Source organism: Giraffa tippelskirchi, chromosome 13, assembly GCF_054371585.1.
Source record: "Giraffa tippelskirchi isolate mGirTip1 chromosome 13, T2T-mGirTip1v1.2.pri, whole genome shotgun sequence".
Taxonomy (NCBI): domain Eukaryota; kingdom Metazoa; phylum Chordata; class Mammalia; order Artiodactyla; family Giraffidae; genus Giraffa; species Giraffa tippelskirchi.
The window spans coordinates 76,788,622-76,806,736 of record NC_137287.1 but is presented as its reverse complement, the minus strand read 5'-3'; the positions used below and the strand labels follow the sequence as shown (position 1 = coordinate 76,806,736).

At 40.1% G+C, this 18,115-nt stretch overlaps 1 protein-coding gene across 17 annotated transcripts in view; it reads right to left on the bottom strand.

Moving 5' to 3' along the window:
- The window catches only part of KIF5B (kinesin family member 5B), a 46,644-nt gene extending 31,784 nt beyond the window's left edge, over positions 1 to 14,860 (bottom strand). For 7 of the 17 annotated variants that reach the window (XR_014072396.1, XR_014072398.1, XR_014072397.1 and 4 more), the window contains exons 1-2: positions 14,323 to 14,860; positions 7,408 to 7,495 (exon numbers count right to left, since the gene is read on the bottom strand). Coding sequence is in view for 5 of the 17 variants with exons in the window: in XM_081553691.1 (XP_081409817.1) it covers positions 7,408 to 7,495; positions 14,323 to 14,448 (214 nt within the window). In the remaining 12 variants the exon portion in view is untranslated. Of the gene's footprint in view, positions 1 to 585; positions 639 to 2,351; positions 2,425 to 7,407; positions 7,496 to 14,310 lie in introns of all 17 variants that reach the window. The other 10 variants (XR_014072399.1, XM_081553699.1, XM_081553696.1 and 7 more) reach the window with 4 other exon arrangements.
- Between the last annotated feature and the right edge of the window lie 3,255 nt (positions 14,861 to 18,115).

Genomic DNA, 18,115 nt, shown 5'->3' with positions numbered 1-18,115 from the left:
TTAGAAGGAAGACTGACTGGTGGCCTACTGGTGGTTAAGCACAAATCCACAATATTCCTCCTTATACAAAGTATAACAAGCCCAGTCCCATCTCAAAATCAATTATCAGAGAGCTTCCATGGAATTAAAAAAAAAAAGCACCACACAAATTTTTTTTCTAGCCTTTTGCGTACCCCAAGACCTACTATTAACATTTAAGTAGCTTCTTTTACTAGGCTAAGGGGGTGGTGGTGGAATGTGAGTGAGCAAGGTGATTTTTGGTTTCCAGTTTTGAGGATTCAGTTTGTTGGGGACTTTTAAAGTTGTTTTTCCTTGTTTTCATAAAAAGAAAGGTACTATAAAATCATATACTATTTTAGAGGAAGCCAAAGTACAAAATGAGGCCTCTGCTGGAAACATCAGATGCTAACAGTGGAAAATAAATTTGTAATAAGCAAGCAAATTCTTGTCTTTTTTAAAGTTGACTATTTATAAAAAGAAAAGGAAAAAAAGAAAAAAAAAAAGGTTCCAACATTGGTCACAACTAGATAGTAGATTTGCTACAGAAATATTTATTTATAAGAAAAAGAAGGTATTAGTACTTACTTCTCTGGGAAGATTTTAAGAGATCTCAACCATTTGAAACTTTCATTCAAAATCTTTTCAGTTTCATGAAAAGAAGCAAAATAATTTCAGGAATTACATTTAAAACAGATTAAGATTGCAGTATTTCTGTTAGTAATTCTGAAGACAAAATCATCTGGGGTAAAAAAGAAGCACTAGACCCTTTCCAATCTACTTATTTTATATATAACTGATCTCAATATATCAATATCACACCCTCTGCAAAAGATCTTTTAATCAATCACACAAAATCTAAGGATAAACTCCAAAATTTTATTAGGTCTACACATGACGGTTCATCCATGCTATGATCCAATTACCTAGCAAATGCCACAATAACTACTTAATAAATACTGGTAGATGAATGAATAAATGACTTTTCTAAGATCATATAAATAGCATATGTCTAGATGATATTAAAAGTAAATGTGTTAGGTGAAACACATTACATGAAGGCTTGTAGGATAATAAATGTATGCAACATGCTTGTATTTGGGACTTTAAGCAAAGTTTAAAACTTTTATATGATAACAGAGATTATGGAATAGTCAATCTTCAAATATTTACTGAAAACTATAATCTAGGCTCTCTATCCTGGGAGCAAGGGATAGAACCAGGATTAGGTGATTTATAGAGGCACTAGGCTATCATTAAAGTAATAACAGTGTTATCAATTAGAAAAATAATCCCTTCCTGCCTACCTCCAAATCCATCCCTGGCTTTTGCTTTCTAGAGTGATTTGTCAATGTTTTTTATAAAAAAGTGTAAACATACAGAAAAATAATGAATTTTACAGTGAACAACCCTATAATCAGTACTAAGATCTATCAGTAACATTTTATCATTTTACTGTTTGCCTTAATCATGTATCTATCCACCGATTTTATTTATTAAATGCATTTCAGAGACTTCAGTACATTTCCATCTAAATACTCCAGCACGCATACACCACCGGCTAGAACTCAATGTTTCTCAGTTTTGTTCTTCAGAGGTAAAATTTACATACAATGAAATGCACATATTTTAAAAGTATAGACCTTTAACAAACAAACACAAATAATACTCTTCTCTTTGAAAACCCCAGAGAGTATGCATCTATAAGCAATAAAATTAGGCACCTTTGGAACTGGCTCTTGTTTGCCTTTTCAGCTCTATCTCCCATTATCCTTCCCCTGATACTGTTTTTATTGGTAAAAATGGCTGAATTTGACAATTGCAGATGGTTCAACATCAGTCTTACCACAATGTATGTCTTCCCTCAACACGGGCGATCCTTTCCACATGTGGACAGTCTTAGCCCACAAGCATCTCTGTCTGGAGGGCGTACCTCACTCTCCTTCCTATTCCTGTGCACCCTTGAGACTAGCTTAGGCTTTACTTCTTCCTCCAATCCAATTCCACAAGCCACCTCCAAACGAATCTGGGTAAGAGTCCCACCCTACGTGTTCTCGCAGCACCTGCATTTTATCATAATACTGACCACTGTCTTCCTCATGAGCCTGTAAAATCCTTGAGGCCAGGGCTGTGTCCTAGCACAGTGCCTGGCACTTAGGATGAACTCAAATACTTGTTGAATGATTATTATTAACACTAAAACACAGAATCTCTCTCATCTTTCTAAAGAGTCCCGCCCCTCTATACTTTTGCCTTTCTTGTGAGAAACAGACAGAGATGGAACTATGGACAAATAATACTTTCATACTTTGTAAACAAGAGAAACATACTTAGCAAGTCAGGCAATAGCTTACCACCTCATAAAAGTCACTTAGTCTCTCTGAACTTCAGCTTTCTCATCAGCAAAAATGTCTGCTCAGGATAAGGCTGTCAGAATTAGAAGTCATCATATAAAATTGTTACTGCTAACATTTGAAAGCATTATGCTGTTCAGTGGCTAAATCATGTCTAACTCTTTGCCACCCATGGACTGTAGTCCACCATGCTCCTCTTATCTGTGGGATTTCCCAGCTAAGAATACTGGAGTGGGTTGCCATTTCCTTCTTCCAGGGCATCTTCCCGCCCCAGGGATAGAATCTGCAACTCCTGCACTGGCAGGTGGATTCTTTACCACTGAGCCACCAGGGAAGCCCTGAGGCTCTAATAATCTTTCCTGTATTAATGTATTTAATCTTCACAAAACTCTATGCAAGGCACTATTTTATTCCCATTTTACAGATGAGAACTGAGAAACTGTGGCCTATAGTTCCACAGCTAGTAAGGTAGAGCTGGGAGGCATCCCAGACAGTCTTGGCTCCAAAGACATGCTCTCTTAGCTACCACACTACATTCTCAAGGAACAGAAGAACTAAAATAAACACATGGCAGGCTACATCTGGAAAAATTAAGATGGATACAGTGGCAGACAGTCCAGGGCAGGAAGCTATGGTGGGAAACTAGGGAATCTGAGGAGGCCTGGTAATATGCCTGGCAAACAGCAAATGCCTAATAAATGACAACTACTTTACACCGGGGAAACCAACTGGTAGACATCACTCAGGTTCAGAACTCAAGAGAATACAAGTGGATAAACCATGTTCAAAATACAAAAAAAATTACCTAATGAATCTACAAAAACGAAAAGGTTATAGCCCTATACATAAGCTAAATACTTGTACAGAAATTTATGAAACAGTGCAACCCTGGTGGACGCTCAGGGACCCAGAGAACACTAGCTGCTCTCACCTCACACCTGGCAGCTTGCTCCTCAAGTCGACATCTCAGGAGAAACACCAGCTCACCCATCACTGTGTTGATCCCTGCCTACCAGTTTCTAACCACAGCCCACTACTTCATCTGTGTGCCAATGAGTGTCCCAAGTCCAATCTGCCATGATTTAACTGATTTTCTGTCCTCACACCTCATCATTCTCTCCCATCTTGTCACTCTCCTTAAATCTATGTATTTATTAGAAACTCCACCTCACTTGTATCTTGTCCAGGACAAGTCCTACCAGCTACTACAACCAGGCTCCTTCAAAGTGGTAGAGAGTTTCTGGGTGAAGATAAAAGGAAAATGTCATAGCCCCATGATATCTTTCTATAAATTACAAAGCTGGCATAGGGAGAGAGAGACAGAAACCTTCTATTGTAACAGTTGCTTGAAATCTAATTTTATAGAGTGAAAGTATCTATATAGGTTATGAATTATTCCAAGTTCAGTTGTGGCTGACTGAACTTAGAAAGTAATTTCCTTTCTTAGAGGATAAAGGAAATGAACAGCAGTTGCTGTTATATCGTTTACTTCATATCAGGTCCTGAGTGAAGACCTTTATCTTTTTAAATCCTTACACTACGCTTATTATGGAGGAAACGAAGACTTGGAAAGCTTGGGTGACTTGCCACAAGTCACAAAGCTAAAAAGTGGCAAAGCCCAGACTTCAACCTCAGTTTGTCTGATTCCAAAGCCTGTGCTCTTAATCACATTGGTAAGAAAGGAACTGCCACTTAGAACTCGTTTCCAAACAGTAAAGCAGGAATCTTCTGTATAAAAGGTAAAAAGTAAAAGGGATCAAAATGTTGAGGAAAAGGACAGAGATTTCGAAAAAAGAGTGAAGTCATCTTAGAGTCGTAAATAGTAATGAAACAGAATAAAAGGTAGTAGAAACAAGTACCCTAGATGTCAGGACAACAGACTAGAGTTCTGAGAAAGTAGGTATGAGCCTCTTGTTAAGAGACTACATAACTGAGAACGTACAAGAGATAAAATCACTAGAACAATATGAGAAAGGTAAAGCCCAGGATAAGCGAATTTTACAGAAACAAAAACTAAGGCCCTAAGTTCAGTTCAGTCGCTCAGTCGTGTCCAACTCTTTGCAACCCCATGAATTGCAGCACGCCAGGCCTCCCTGTCCATCACCAACTCCCGGAGTCTACCCAAACCCATGTCCATCGAGTCAGTGATGCCATCCAACCATCTCATCCTCTGTCGTCCCCTTCTCCTCCTGCCCCCAATCCTACCCAGCATTAGGGTCTTTTCCAATGAGTCAACCCTTCGCATGAGGTGCCCAAAGTATTGGAGTTTCAGCTTCAACATCAGACCTTCCAATGAACACCCAGGATTGATCTCTTTTAGGATGGATTGATTGGATCTCCTTGCAGTCCAAGGGACTCTCAAGAGGCCCTAAAGAGAGCATTTAAAATGTTCAAGAGAAGAATAATGAATGAGTAGACCTGCAATGCCTAAAAGAGATGACTATGTCAATAAATGATGTATTACCATTTTCTACAACATCATCTGCAAAATGAACAGAAAAAACACTGCTAAGAGGGAGTTTGGGATTGAGGTGGGTAGAATGGTCAAAGAATGGTTTTAAATGAGCTCAAGTTTCTAGTTTTAAGAAAATTACATCCCAAGGAAAACATTTCACAAAAGTCACAGAGAACAGAGGTAAAAGAAGATGACTAATAGTGTTGCAAATGCTACACTCATTTTTAAAAAGTGAAAAACGACGGATTCTGGGAACCACAGACGAGTATACCAAAATTTCACTAAGGAAAAACTATGGTTGAACTAATCTCACTTACTGTTTGGTCACTCAACTAGTACGTGAGGAAGAACCAGTCATGCACCATGATTTCACAAAAGGATGCAAGCTTTCCATCATATTCTTGAGAATATGTTGCCAAGCTAAGAACTAGACAAATGTACAGGTAAGAGAATCTTAAGTTGGTTAAATACCCAGTGTGACTAAATAACCAACAGCCATATTCCATTTTTAGAAGATTAGGCTAAGGACCATGGTCCATTAAGCACTTTTAAATGATTCCCAGTAATACTTTCCAAACTCCAGTGTGCTTAATGACCTTAAAAAAAAAATGACTTCAATATCCTTGACACTGTAACAGACTTATCAAAATAGGCTGTTAGCCAATTTAGATCCCTAGGTAAGACAACTGTAAAAACAAAACTCAAAATAGGATTATGAGCTAAAATGAACAGAATAGAATCTGCACTTTAAAGGCTTGCACACCGATTTTAAAACCTACAATACTCAAGTGCAGACTGGGTCTAATGCTGGCTGCAGCAGGTATGAAAACAATTCATACATTTAAATTGCCCATGAATTCATGAATCAGTAACTTTGTATTATTAAAAAAGCTAAAGTAATCTTACGCTGTACTGATGACAAAACTACGCCAAAATCAAAGAATGTAGCATAACTGCGTCCCTGACAGATCCATCTGGAAAACTATTTGATGCTTACAACAAAAGATACTGCTGCCTATTCCTCTTTCTTGCAATTGTTTACAGAATCACCAGTTAATTCTCCCTCCTGTCCACCATCTCACACTGATCCCATTCCTGCTGTAACCCTTGGTGGTTTCATGTACAAGTAGTGAGTGATCCCATTACTAGATGTCCGTATACTAGATGACGCCTGGCCTCTCAGATCCTTACCCTAATTTTCTCCACGATCTTATCTTTTCCTCCTTTAGATACCAAGTCCATGGTCACACTCCTTTCATTACTACCTGCACTGCCTTCTGAGCATCAAGTACTCACTTCCTTTTACTCCTTCTATTACCCTGATTTCAACAAACCTTTGACTCCACTGAGACTATAACAGAGTAATCTTTCCACCTTTTTCCACTGTCCCATAATAAATCACCCCCTTCCCTAGCAATCTGCATCCTTCTCCCCCTCAGCCAGCTTAGATTCCACAGTTCACCACTAGCATCTCTCTCCTGACTACATCTCCTGCCCTCCTCTCCTTCTTGTGTACTTCCTGGCAAAATACAACTGGGTAAACTCAACTCTCTGGCAGCTAACCTCAAGCGTGCTCTTAATGCTGCCTGGCAATCTTGCCACATCTCCCTAATCCATTCACTTCCACACTGCTAGACGACTTCATACCTTTTCCTCACACTTCCTCCCCCAGCCCCCCCTCTCTGTTAACAACTCTGTTCCCTGTATCAGAGACAAAATGGAATTAACATGAAATGAATATTTTCCTTCCATCACAAGCATGGACCTACTTCTACCCATAAACTCTATGTTTCCTCTTGTTACTAGATGAAATGTCTGTGTTCCTAGTTAATCCTAACCTAACCACCTGAAACTGAATCCCAACCCCACTAGCTCAGTGAAAAACACAAGACAGATGCTGCCTCAATCTGAGAATTCTTTTTTAACAATTAGAGCTGTCAAACAGTGAAAGAAATCATTTCACAAAGCAATAGTTATTTAGTCATCAGATCCTTTTGATATAAGATGTTTCTGCACTAACTGGAAGTACTAATAAATCCAGATAACCACAACAGCCTCTCAGCTCTAAGATTCTGTTTTTAGAAACTATCTTAGCATAGGTTAATGGTATTAATGGGAATGTACACACTTTTCTCATCTTTGGCACCTCTGGTGAATTCCTCAAGGGTCTCTCATTTGACTTCAGGGCAAGTCCCTGGGGAAGGCATAACACTGGAAAGGGAGAATGGCAAGCTGCCATTTCCTATTACTTTATAGAAACTTGTCTAGTAATTTTGTCTTTATTCTCATGCTGCTGTATTTCTAGAACAGCTACCTTAGAAACTCTCTTGGGAATATTTAATAGAACTGCATATTCCAAGGATATGTGTACAACACTGTAATTCTCATAACACCCTTCAATAGGCATTGTACATAAATTATTTCATGAAATTTGAGCAATAGGGTTTAACTATATTTGACCTTTTTATTATTTGAACTTCTGCAACTAACTAAAAAGAAAGGGAAGGTAAAATGAAAAAAAAGAAAGCTGGGTAAATGGAAGAGATCACAAACAAAACTGGACTTACTGCTGGGATGACTTAGAAGGTATAATATATTTACCTTTAACAATCTTCTTTGCACAGTCATTATACACTTGCTCTTGAGATGTGTTTGACTGGAACACCCGGTCAAATGCATAAGGCTTGGACTAAAAAACAGAAACAAAAATTTCAACTACACAAATTAAATGTGAACAGACATTTCTAAGCTGCTTTAAAGACATCACCATATATTTAACCTTCAAAATAGGATACCTACTATGCATCATTTAGAACCTTTCTGGAAAAGTCCTTACTTAGGGCCCAGGAACAAACCCACTACAATAAACTCCACAAAACCAAGTATGTCTGTTTTAGTCTGCTGTATTTCCAAGGCCCAGCACAGAAATTAAGTGTTACTATGGTGGGCACTCATACTGTTGAGTGTTTTTCACTTAATGAGTATCTTTTCTGGCAAATAGAGACTCTATTTTCAACACTAACTCATCCTGCGGATAAGGAATTAGAATCATGAAAGGTCCAAAAGTTGTAAATGACAAAATTAAAATTCAATCTCAAGTCTCCTTTCAGTTCAGGTTTCCTTCCATTATTCCATTCAGCTTTTCAGTGTAGTGCAACAGTATTTCAACCGTTCATCCATTTAAGTATTTATGGAATGCCAGTTATGCTGGACACCACACTAGAAGGATGACCATGACAGATTCACTCTCTGCTTTAGTGGAAATAACAGCAGGGCAGGTATCAGACAGATAATTACGTGACCAGAATTCCATCCTGCACAACAGGGTGCTTCAGAAGGGCTATGACAGCACTTAGGGGAGAACCTGAGACTGGGGAAGGCAGAAGAACAGCAGAGAATCACTCTGGAGAAGGGATGTTAATGAACCGAAGAATAAAGAGCACACCAACTGTCAATCTCGTCAATGTTACTCATGAGGGAGAGTGAGTGTGGGGAGTACTTCAGGCAATGGGAATAAGATGCTTAAGGATCCTGACGCTGAAAGGAACTTGGAGCGTCAAGAAACCAAAGGATGTTGTTTAATCTCAAGTGCAAGGATGCACAAATCAAATGTCAACATGGTTAAAAAGGCAATTAACATTTTAACATTATTTTTAATAGTTTTGATTTTGTGGGTCCCTTAAAGGACCTAGAAGACACAATTTGAGCACAGTTGATACAGCTTGGGAAGGAGCCAGAGGCATGAAATGAAAATCAAAGAGTATACTATCCATGCAAGTCAAGGAAGAATTTTCAAGGAGGAAGTGACTGTCTCATACATAGTGGAGAAGTCAAGGCAAAATTGAAAAGACTCCAATGACAAAGATAAGATTGGAAAGAGGTGAAAAAAGAACAGGAGGTAACTGAACAGAAATCTAGCTGTGGCTCAAAGAAAGCTATGTTTTATGATAGGCAAGATCGGAGCAAGTTTTAAAGCTGGCAGGAACAATTAGTAATCTGAGAGAGGAAGTAAGCATCTAAAGATGGGAGAGGAGCATGAGGGTTCTCAGCACTGAAAGTCTGTGCCAGCTCTCTAGTCTCTTCTAAAGTAAAGGAAGGGAGCTGGGCCCCAAATAAAACAATCATGACCCCAGAAAAAATCCTTAACCTTGTAGAATACTGCCTAGGGTCTTAGCTAAAAAAGATCATAGTTTTTAGAAACTATATCCCACAATTCCGCTCCCCAAAGCTTGGAATAATACCAACAATGACACAAACAGCCCCTAAAGGCCAAAGCCATTCCCAATTCCCCTTCTGGTCTCCCACCAGACAGGCTGGAAGCTAACCACTCGCTACCCAAGTCTCCTCGCAACTACTGACCACATTACCCAGCTCTAGACACTATGAAGTGACGGTCTGCTGGGAGGTGTCCGAAAATCACCTCAGCCAAAGCTGCCCTTTCTCCTTTCTGGGATGAATGTCTGGAACTGGAGCACCCATCTTGCAAACAAGACAGATATGATGATGAAAAGTCAATAACTAAGGATGACAGAGGGTAACAGAATCAGCAAGAAGTAAAGGCCCATCTCCAAACTTCCTATGTAAGAAAAATAACCTCGTATTTATTTAAACCACCATTAGTTTGTTTTCTCTCTGCAGCTGAAAGCATTCCTGAAGGATATACTCAGATGACCTCACTTTGGCATCAATCAAATGTAGTCTTCTCAATGTCTGATTATTCTTTGGCTACAACACACATAAAGTGTCCTTCTGCTAAGATTCCAAAACACTGACATTCAAATCTACAGGTGTGGCTAATAAAAGACAATCTACTATTTCACTGATGGCACAAGATGTATTCATGATAATTCTGAAAACACAAGTACAAAATAACAGAAATAAACTATATTTATATTTTGTTCTATCAAAAAAATTATTTTTCTCTCTTCATTTACTCAGCAAACATTTATTATCTATAAGGTATGAGAACTGATGCTGAAGCTCCAATACTCTGACCACCTGATACAAAGAGTGACTCATTGGAAAAGACCCTGATGTTGGGAAAGATTGAAGGCAGGAGCAAAAGAAGAAAACAGAGGACGAGATGGTTGGATGGCATCACCGATTCAATGGACAAGAGTTTGAGCAAATTCCCTCAGACAGTGAAGGACAGGGAATCCTGGCATGCTCCATAGGGCTGCAAAGAGTCAGACATGACTTAGCGACCAAACAACAACATGGTATGAGATATTGTAAACGAGTAACACAATTTTAGAAATGACATTTAATTAGTCGAGAGTAGGGTACAAAGAATAACAGAGGATAAGGCTGGATAAATTCTTGAACACTAAGCTAAGCACTTAATATACGAGGACTGAATATACATGATCAGTGATGTTAACTGAATTGAAACAGAAATAGCCTCCAGCATTAGCGAATTCACGAATAATTTTAATTTTGCTTGAAGAAACAAGTTAATCAGTAGAAGTTAGGTAACAGTATGACAACTGCATCCCTCCAAAATAAGGCAAATGATATTTTATTAAAATAAACATTTAAACAATAAAAAGAACAAACACCACTGAAGTCTTATCTTCATTTTTACATTAACTAAAAAAAAAACTGTTCACAAACACTTAGAAAGAGATATGCCAAAATTAACAGGTAATATAAAGTCTGCCTCAAAAGCTGATACTTTATGCAGCTGTTTACTCAGGCATCACCTCACACCATATATGCAAACTACCACTGTATTAGAATAAGAATATGGGCATGCAAACATAAAAATAATAAAGCTGGGATTGAGTGACTTTTTAAAGTTGTTGTTGGTGGTTTAGTGACTAAGTTGTGTTTGAAGTTATACCATTGTTAAATAAAAAACTAACTTAAGTGCTTAGTATTAAGTTGACAAAATAGCCTTACTTTAATTCCAAAACTGAATTATAATTTTCTTAAATAAAGCAAATGTGATCCTGGCTTCCTGGATGAAAAATGAAACCTGTGAAACATAAAAACTATTTCTAAAGGTCTATAACAAAGGTACATCTCATAACTAATAATCTTTCAAATAAATTAAACACTCATGATCTGGATATCCATGTCTTAAAAAATTTGGCCTTTGGTCTTGAAATATACATTATGCAGCCTTTAAAAATGTGTATCTTCAAAAATACTCCAACTCACAAGATGTAGTCACATCTAACTTAGGCTTCAAGGGGACAAAACCAAACAGGAATGTTTATTTACCTTAGATTTCTTAAATTGAGTGGTTCCTATCTGAATTTGCACAGACCAGGCTGAACACCAAATTTGGTTACAAAGGACACACTTCTGGCAGGAATATGTCTTTCTCTGGAATTCTGAATAGTGATTTTCAGATCACATGGGATTACATCATATTAGATTTTCCTTAGTTAGACACTGTGGGCTAACATTCTGCAACTGTAAAGGTATATTATGATGGCTCCTTTTTTCAATTTTCATATATAAGGTAATCAAGATCGAACACCAAATCATACATTTGAAAGGGGAAACTGTGCTGTGCTGGAGGTAAGAACTAGGTCTAATTTCAATGAACCACAACAGTCCGTTTTGGGTTCTGGCAGCCTCTACAGTATACCATATAAGGAATGATAGTTAGTAAAGATACTTGATGCAAGTATGCATGTTCCACTTTTATGATGCGTAAACAGATGAAGGAATAACTTTTTTTTATTGATTTCTTTTATTCGGTGTTTTCAGCTGGCTCCTTTGAACTACAGAAGGTGTTTCCCTTGTGCCCCAGTTTTTGTGGATCACAAATTTGCTTATCTAAAGCAAATAGTTTTACCATATCACTGTCAAAGATCTTCAAAAAATAATGCATTTCTATTTCATTCAATATATGATATGTATAGCACTTCACTAAGCATTTAATTACAAAAAAAATCTGTACAAAGGCTGCAAAGCACAGAAAAATACTGCAAGATTACACGGCCATGGGGTCACATCACATTAAAATCACTGACTATGTGAGTAACAGGAAAAAAGCATGGACAATATATTGGAAACTGAACTTAGATGAAAATCAGAATCCTAAAAAATTATCTTCTTTGTGAGCACTGATTACACTTACAATTCCGTAACACTCTAAACTAAAATACTTATTTTTTAAATTTTGATTTAACCAGAAGGCTGTGTACAAAATGTTTTTAAATTATTTCAGACAATTTAATTTTAAATGCTGCACTGCAGCAATTCCTTCTTAATCTATTTACTTTTAATCAGGGTCAGTATCCAGTGAAATGAAGAAAAAACAAGAGATGATTTTTCCTAGAGGTTTTCTATTTTCACTTCTAGCTGCCGTTACAAATTCTCAGACAACTTTAAAAAAAAAATTAAAGAATGCACTTAAAATTTTTTTTAAAAAAGAGATCTCAGAGTAATTAATGACTTCTATATGCAAAAGATTGGTTTCTGAAAATAATGAACTAAACATGTTGCCTTACATTTTCTAAAGCTATATCACACTCAGTTGTAATATACTTCTGCTTATACTTAAAACAAACAAAAAAACCCAAAACAACTAAAATGCTTACCAGTTTATCTAAAGGCCAACTAACTGTAATTACTGATTTATGACTCAATTACTTGTCCATGATGTTTAATATCACTACTTACATTGATTTAATTACTAAGGAAACCTAAGTAACAAACTTAACTTTATCTAAAGGAAACAACCTAAAACAAATGTGTGCTTCCTGTGGTAATTGTTTATATTTTTTTAACTCTTTCCTCAAATCTTATATCATGTTTGGCCTGCAACAGAAGGCTGTCTTCTAACCTAACCATAGAACATTTTGTGAATCTTAAATCTTACCATTACAACAAATAAACCTTGACAATACTATAGGTTTGGGTAAATATCCACACACAAAAAAATGTGAAGAAATAAGACAGCCTTAACACAAATCTGAAAGGAAAATAGCTTGGTTATGTCAACCACTGTAGAGGCTGAGTAATCACAAAAATTCTATGGGAAACTAATAGCCTACTAGCGTTGGCCAACTAACAACCCAGGCTTAGTGAGCATCCTCTGAAATCAAGCAAAGTATCTCATTCTGAAGGAGAAGGATGATTAGTTTCATGCATAACTTCTTGGCCTCTCCATGATGTCATTTACACCAAGGGTTTTTCTGTGGACTTGTTAACAAAGAACCAGCCTGACAGTCTTCACAAAGTAGGAGCTGGTAGTTATTAGGAACCTAATGACTTGTTTGCCAAAACCCTCCGGAGCAATGTGGAGCTATGACATTAATCTTCTAGAGCTGAACTTGGAAACTTTTACATAAAAATTCTAAGGAACTTGAGTTCTGTCTTACATGTCAATGCTTCTAACCTTCAATGTTCCATCTCCTGTGATATTTCTGTCCCATTTCTATATTAAGATATTCAAACTTATGCTAAATGGAAAGGCGAAAAAGTTAACACTAAAATTGGGAAGCCTGATAGCAATGTAGAAAGATGGCATCAGCAAGAAAGATGAATTTAATTTTTTGTCAGAGTTCACTGTTCTGTAGGCAGTTATCTTACTCTCCATTTTAATCTCCTTGAATTGGGAATTATTTTCAAGACCTTTCACGTTATGTTTCACATTACAAAAGACATTATCTCACCATCCTTGTGATTATCAAAGTCATTTTTCTTCAAGGCAGATCCTAATTGTAAAAGTAGGAATCTGATACTAACAAGAAATCTAGTTTACTGATCAAATTTTATATATTTTTTTAAAAATCTGCTTTTATAACACTTTGATATACACACGAAAAGTTAACACTCTTTTCCGGAGTGTTACCCCGTAAAACCCAGTGAGTCTCTCTGGGCACTTATTTAACCCAACGTTCATCGGCGAGATCAGCTGGTGGATGAGACAAAATCGAGAACCCCGATTTCAAAAGAAAACTACTTATTACAGCCCTGGATTCGCCATTTGTAACTGCAAACTCAAAAGCGGGTTGGGTGAACACTGAAGGTACTAGCATAACTGCGACTATTAGGGTTTTCCTTTTCCCACAGAGGAAACAAGACGGTCTAACGCACAGTTAAAGATTTCTTTTAAGACTAAATATCATTACTATTTAAGGTTCGGTAAGGCAGAGGCCAACGTTCTCGGCCGAACTCTGATCTAACATATTTTATGAATGATAAATCTGAGGGGGAGGGAGTCTGACACACCGACTGCATCTACATCACAACCTGCAGGCGCACAGAAAGCCGGCGAACGAGCACTCAACTGGTTCCCCGACGGCTCCACCCGCGCCCCAGGTAGAGGAGTGCCCGGGACCCAGGGCGGGTGCCTCGCGTCCCCGGCGCTGCAGACCGGGGTGGGGCGACCCCGGAGCATCCGAGGAGGCGCCGAGCCCCTCCCCTTGGCCGTCGGACCCCACTGGGGAGGCTGGGGCGCCCCAAAGCTGGCTCTCCGCTCACTCCCCACTTCTCTCAACTCCCGAGGAGGCCGGGCCCGAAGGAGGGAGCCTGGGTGGGGACGGGGGCACTCACCGCGATCATGACCGTGTCTTCTCCCTGAAACTTGGCGATGTACTTATCGCCGCGGTTCACCTCCGACTCATTGAGCGGTCTGAAGCGACACATCACTTTGATGTTGCACTCGGCCGGATCCGCCATCTTCCTGGCCGTCGGGGCGCGAGGCCGGGAGCCACTCCCCGCAGCTCGGTCTTGGAGGAAGTACGCCGAGCCGAGGGGGCTAGCGTGGCGAAGGCCGAGGGCCCGCGGTCCGCGGCGTCGCGCTTCCCCGGCGGGGCGGCCGGGACCTGGGCGGCAGCGCCCGGGCCGGCACGGTCACCCACAGGCTCACTTCCGACCCATCATGGCAGCCATGGCGGCGGCAGCGGCGGCTCCTCAGCTTCTCCCTTGACTGGCGGGGCAGGTTGCTGGGCTGAGGGATCCCGGAGACCGGGAGCGCGAGCCCCCTCTTCTTCCTAGGAGACAGCAGACCGGGCCTACCTTCGGCCTGCCCGGCTGTCGGCTCGCCGGCTCGCCGGCTGCAGCCTGACCACTCCTGAGGCCGCGGACGGGCGGCGGGATGGGCGGCGCGGACAGAGAACTGCGCACGCGCGGAGAACCCGGCGCTCCGCCGACCAATCCGCGGCCGCGCCGCCGCTCCACGCCGGGGTTGCAGGGCCAAGTTACCGGACGCGCAAGCGCAGAGTGAGCTATCGACCCCGCAGAGGATTCCAGGGAGTTACTGGGGGCCCTGACGTTCTTTTCTCTAGAGGACAAGGGACCTTGTTAAAAGTGCTTGACGTTGTAGTTTAAGTAAAAAACTATATTCCTGTTAGGACGTGTTTGCTTTGTGTTTAGTCTGGAGATACATTGATTTCTAGCCCACCTTTTTGGAGCGCTTTGCCAGAAAAAGGAAGATTTGAATGAAGGGCGGGACGTGGCTTATGGTTCAAACGGTTGCTCATTCCTAAGAGAGGGGGTTGGGGGGCAGGAACAAGAGAAAGGAAGTTTCGTCTGAGGACTAGAAGGTGCTGAAGAAATGTGGAACAGTAGGGTGAGGTGGGAGAAGACTCCCGGGGAACTGGCGGTCCCAATGACTCCGTAATAATCCTATGGAACTCATCAGTCTCCACATCTGGAGTGGGAAGACAGAAAAACTGCAAAGACAACTAGGACCACTAATCCTAGTCCTCGATTTTTGTTTGTAAAATGGAAGAATGTAGGACTTACATAGTGGTCCAGTAGTTAAGAATACGCCTTGCAATGCAGGGGGCAGGGGTTCCACCCCACGTGGAGAAACCAAGATCCCACCCAACATGCTGCTGCAGTGTGGCCAAAATTAAAAAACAATTTTTTAAAAAAATAGAGGCGTGTACTATTGTTGTTTTTCAGTCGCTAAGTCGTGTGGGACTCTGCAACCCCACAGACTGAGGCACACCAGCATTCCCTGTCCTTCACTATCTCCTGGAGTTTGCTCAAACTGATGTCCAGTGAATCAGTAATGCTGTCCAACCATCTCATCTTCTGTCGCTACCTTCTCCTTCTGCCCTCAATCTTTCCCAGCATCAGGGTCTTTTCCAATGAGTCAGCTCTTCACATCAAGTGGCCAAAATATTAAGAGCTTCAGCTTTAGTCCTTCCAGTGAATATTCAGGGTTGATTTCCTTTAGGATTGACTGGAGAAGACTCTTGAGAGTCTGCTGGACAGCAAGGAGATCAATCAATCCTAAAGGAGTGTACTATGAGAGCCTCTAGTTGTTCTCTGTCCTCCCCTGATCATCCTAATTCCTGCAGAAATGAATCCAGAGTCTACAGATGCAGGTTTATTGATCCACAGCAAAGGGGGAAGAGTTCACACCTCAGGCATCTTGGGACATCTCACCAAACACAGAAAAGGATGGAGTTGTTACAGAGCTTTGGGGGAAGTGTGGAGTTTAGGTAAATTTAAATGAATCTGTATTTTGATTGGTTCCAACGAAGTGGTGCTGTGTGATATCAGATCTGGACTACAAGTGGACCCAAAAAGTCTTGTTTCCTTAGAACTACAAAGTTAAGATAGATGTGGAGTATTGTCTCCAGAAACCCCCTTTCCACAGCTCTGCACCTGGCTTGAGAATCAATCAAGGCTAACCTCTCTGTGTCTTAAGACTCTTAGTTAAGAGTGAAATGTTCTCTTCTTACTGATGTAACTTTGGGTGGCAGTTTCTGACAGTCTATGATATTAGAGAACAATGTTTTCAGTAAGAAAGCAATAGTCAAATGAGGTTGTTGTAGCCGGTGGGTCATCAGTTTTCAACCTTTGTAGCAGGATCTCATTAAGGTTCTGTCCTCAGTCTTCTGCTCTTTGCTGTCGGAGCTTACTTCTTCAACAACTGCTGGTGTCTCTTCTCTACAGCCCTGAGCTTTTCACCTGAGTGATGTTCCCATCTCTCCAGCTGTGTGCAGGCTACCCTGTTTAGGATGTTTTCCCTTAACCTCAGATTTATTAGTATTTCAAAGATGAAATTACTCCCTGCCAGTACTGAGTGCAACTACTCAGTTCTCCGTTTTTGATGATCAGCATCAACATTCTTCCATCTTCCAGGCTTAAACAGTTCCAGTCACTTGTAACTCCACTGTTTTCTTCATCTCAGAGGTGGGAGGGGGGTTCAGGATGGGGGACATATGTACACCCATGGCTGATTCATGTCAATGTATGGCAAAAACCACTACAATATTGTAATTAGCCTCCATTTAAATAAATTAATTTTAAAAAATCTACAGAAGAGAAACATGGGAGTCTGTGTACCTGAAGTTCCTCAACTTCCTTCCATTCCACCATTCCCAATTGTTCCCCAACTCAGAAGATGTGAACAATGATTGTTCTAGAGCTGTGATTTTTCAGACTGCTCCATGGAGTAGAGGATACAAAGAAGTGACTCAGGAGGTTTCACAGGTCTGGTGAGAGAAAGGAGGTGGATGGAAGGGCTAAGCTGTGAAGCTCTGGGAAGCTCTGCTGTTCAGCATCCTTTAGTTGCCTTTCAACTCTCACCTCTTTCCTCTTTCTGCATGAAAGATTCTGGAAGCTCAGGCTTTATGAAAACAAAATCCAGAAAGGGAAGTATCTGCGAGAGCTTTCTGCTTTCAAATCTGACACACACACTTCTAGGCGAGTGAGCACAAAGAGCCTGACTCTGCACAGAACCAGGAAGGAGAAAAAGGCTATGTGAAAAACAAAATGTTTCTTTTTCTTGTTTTTTGGCCACACCAAGTGGCTTTCAGGGTCTTATTAATAGTTCCTCAAGGGGACTGAACCTGGGTCCTGGCAGTAAACGCACTGTTTTAATCACTGGACCACCAGGGAATTCCCAAAAACAAAATATTTCAAAAAATTGTTCCATTACACAAGTGAGGAATATCAAACAATAGGGTTTAAGTAATATTTTCATAGGGAAACAAAAGATTGATTTTTAAAAAATGATTCATCTCAGTTTTTCTTCCAAATATATGAAAGATCAACATTATTCAACATGAGCAGTGAGACAGTAGGTTTCCTTGAGAGTACAGTTTGAGACTCACTAACATAATTTTTTCCCTTATGAAAATGTGGGTGGTATTTCACTTATACAGATTTACAACATTAAATCTCCCTTGTGGAAGGTAGTCTCCAAAAGATGGTGCTCTAGTGAACCATGTCTACTTGTATCTCACTGTTGTGCAGCCATTTTCCTTTAATCTTTTTTTATCTATTTACTTATTTATTTGGCTGTGCTAAGTTGTTCAGTCATGTGCAACTGACTCTGTGCAATCCTATAGACTGTAGCCCACCAGGCTCCTCTGTCCATGGGATT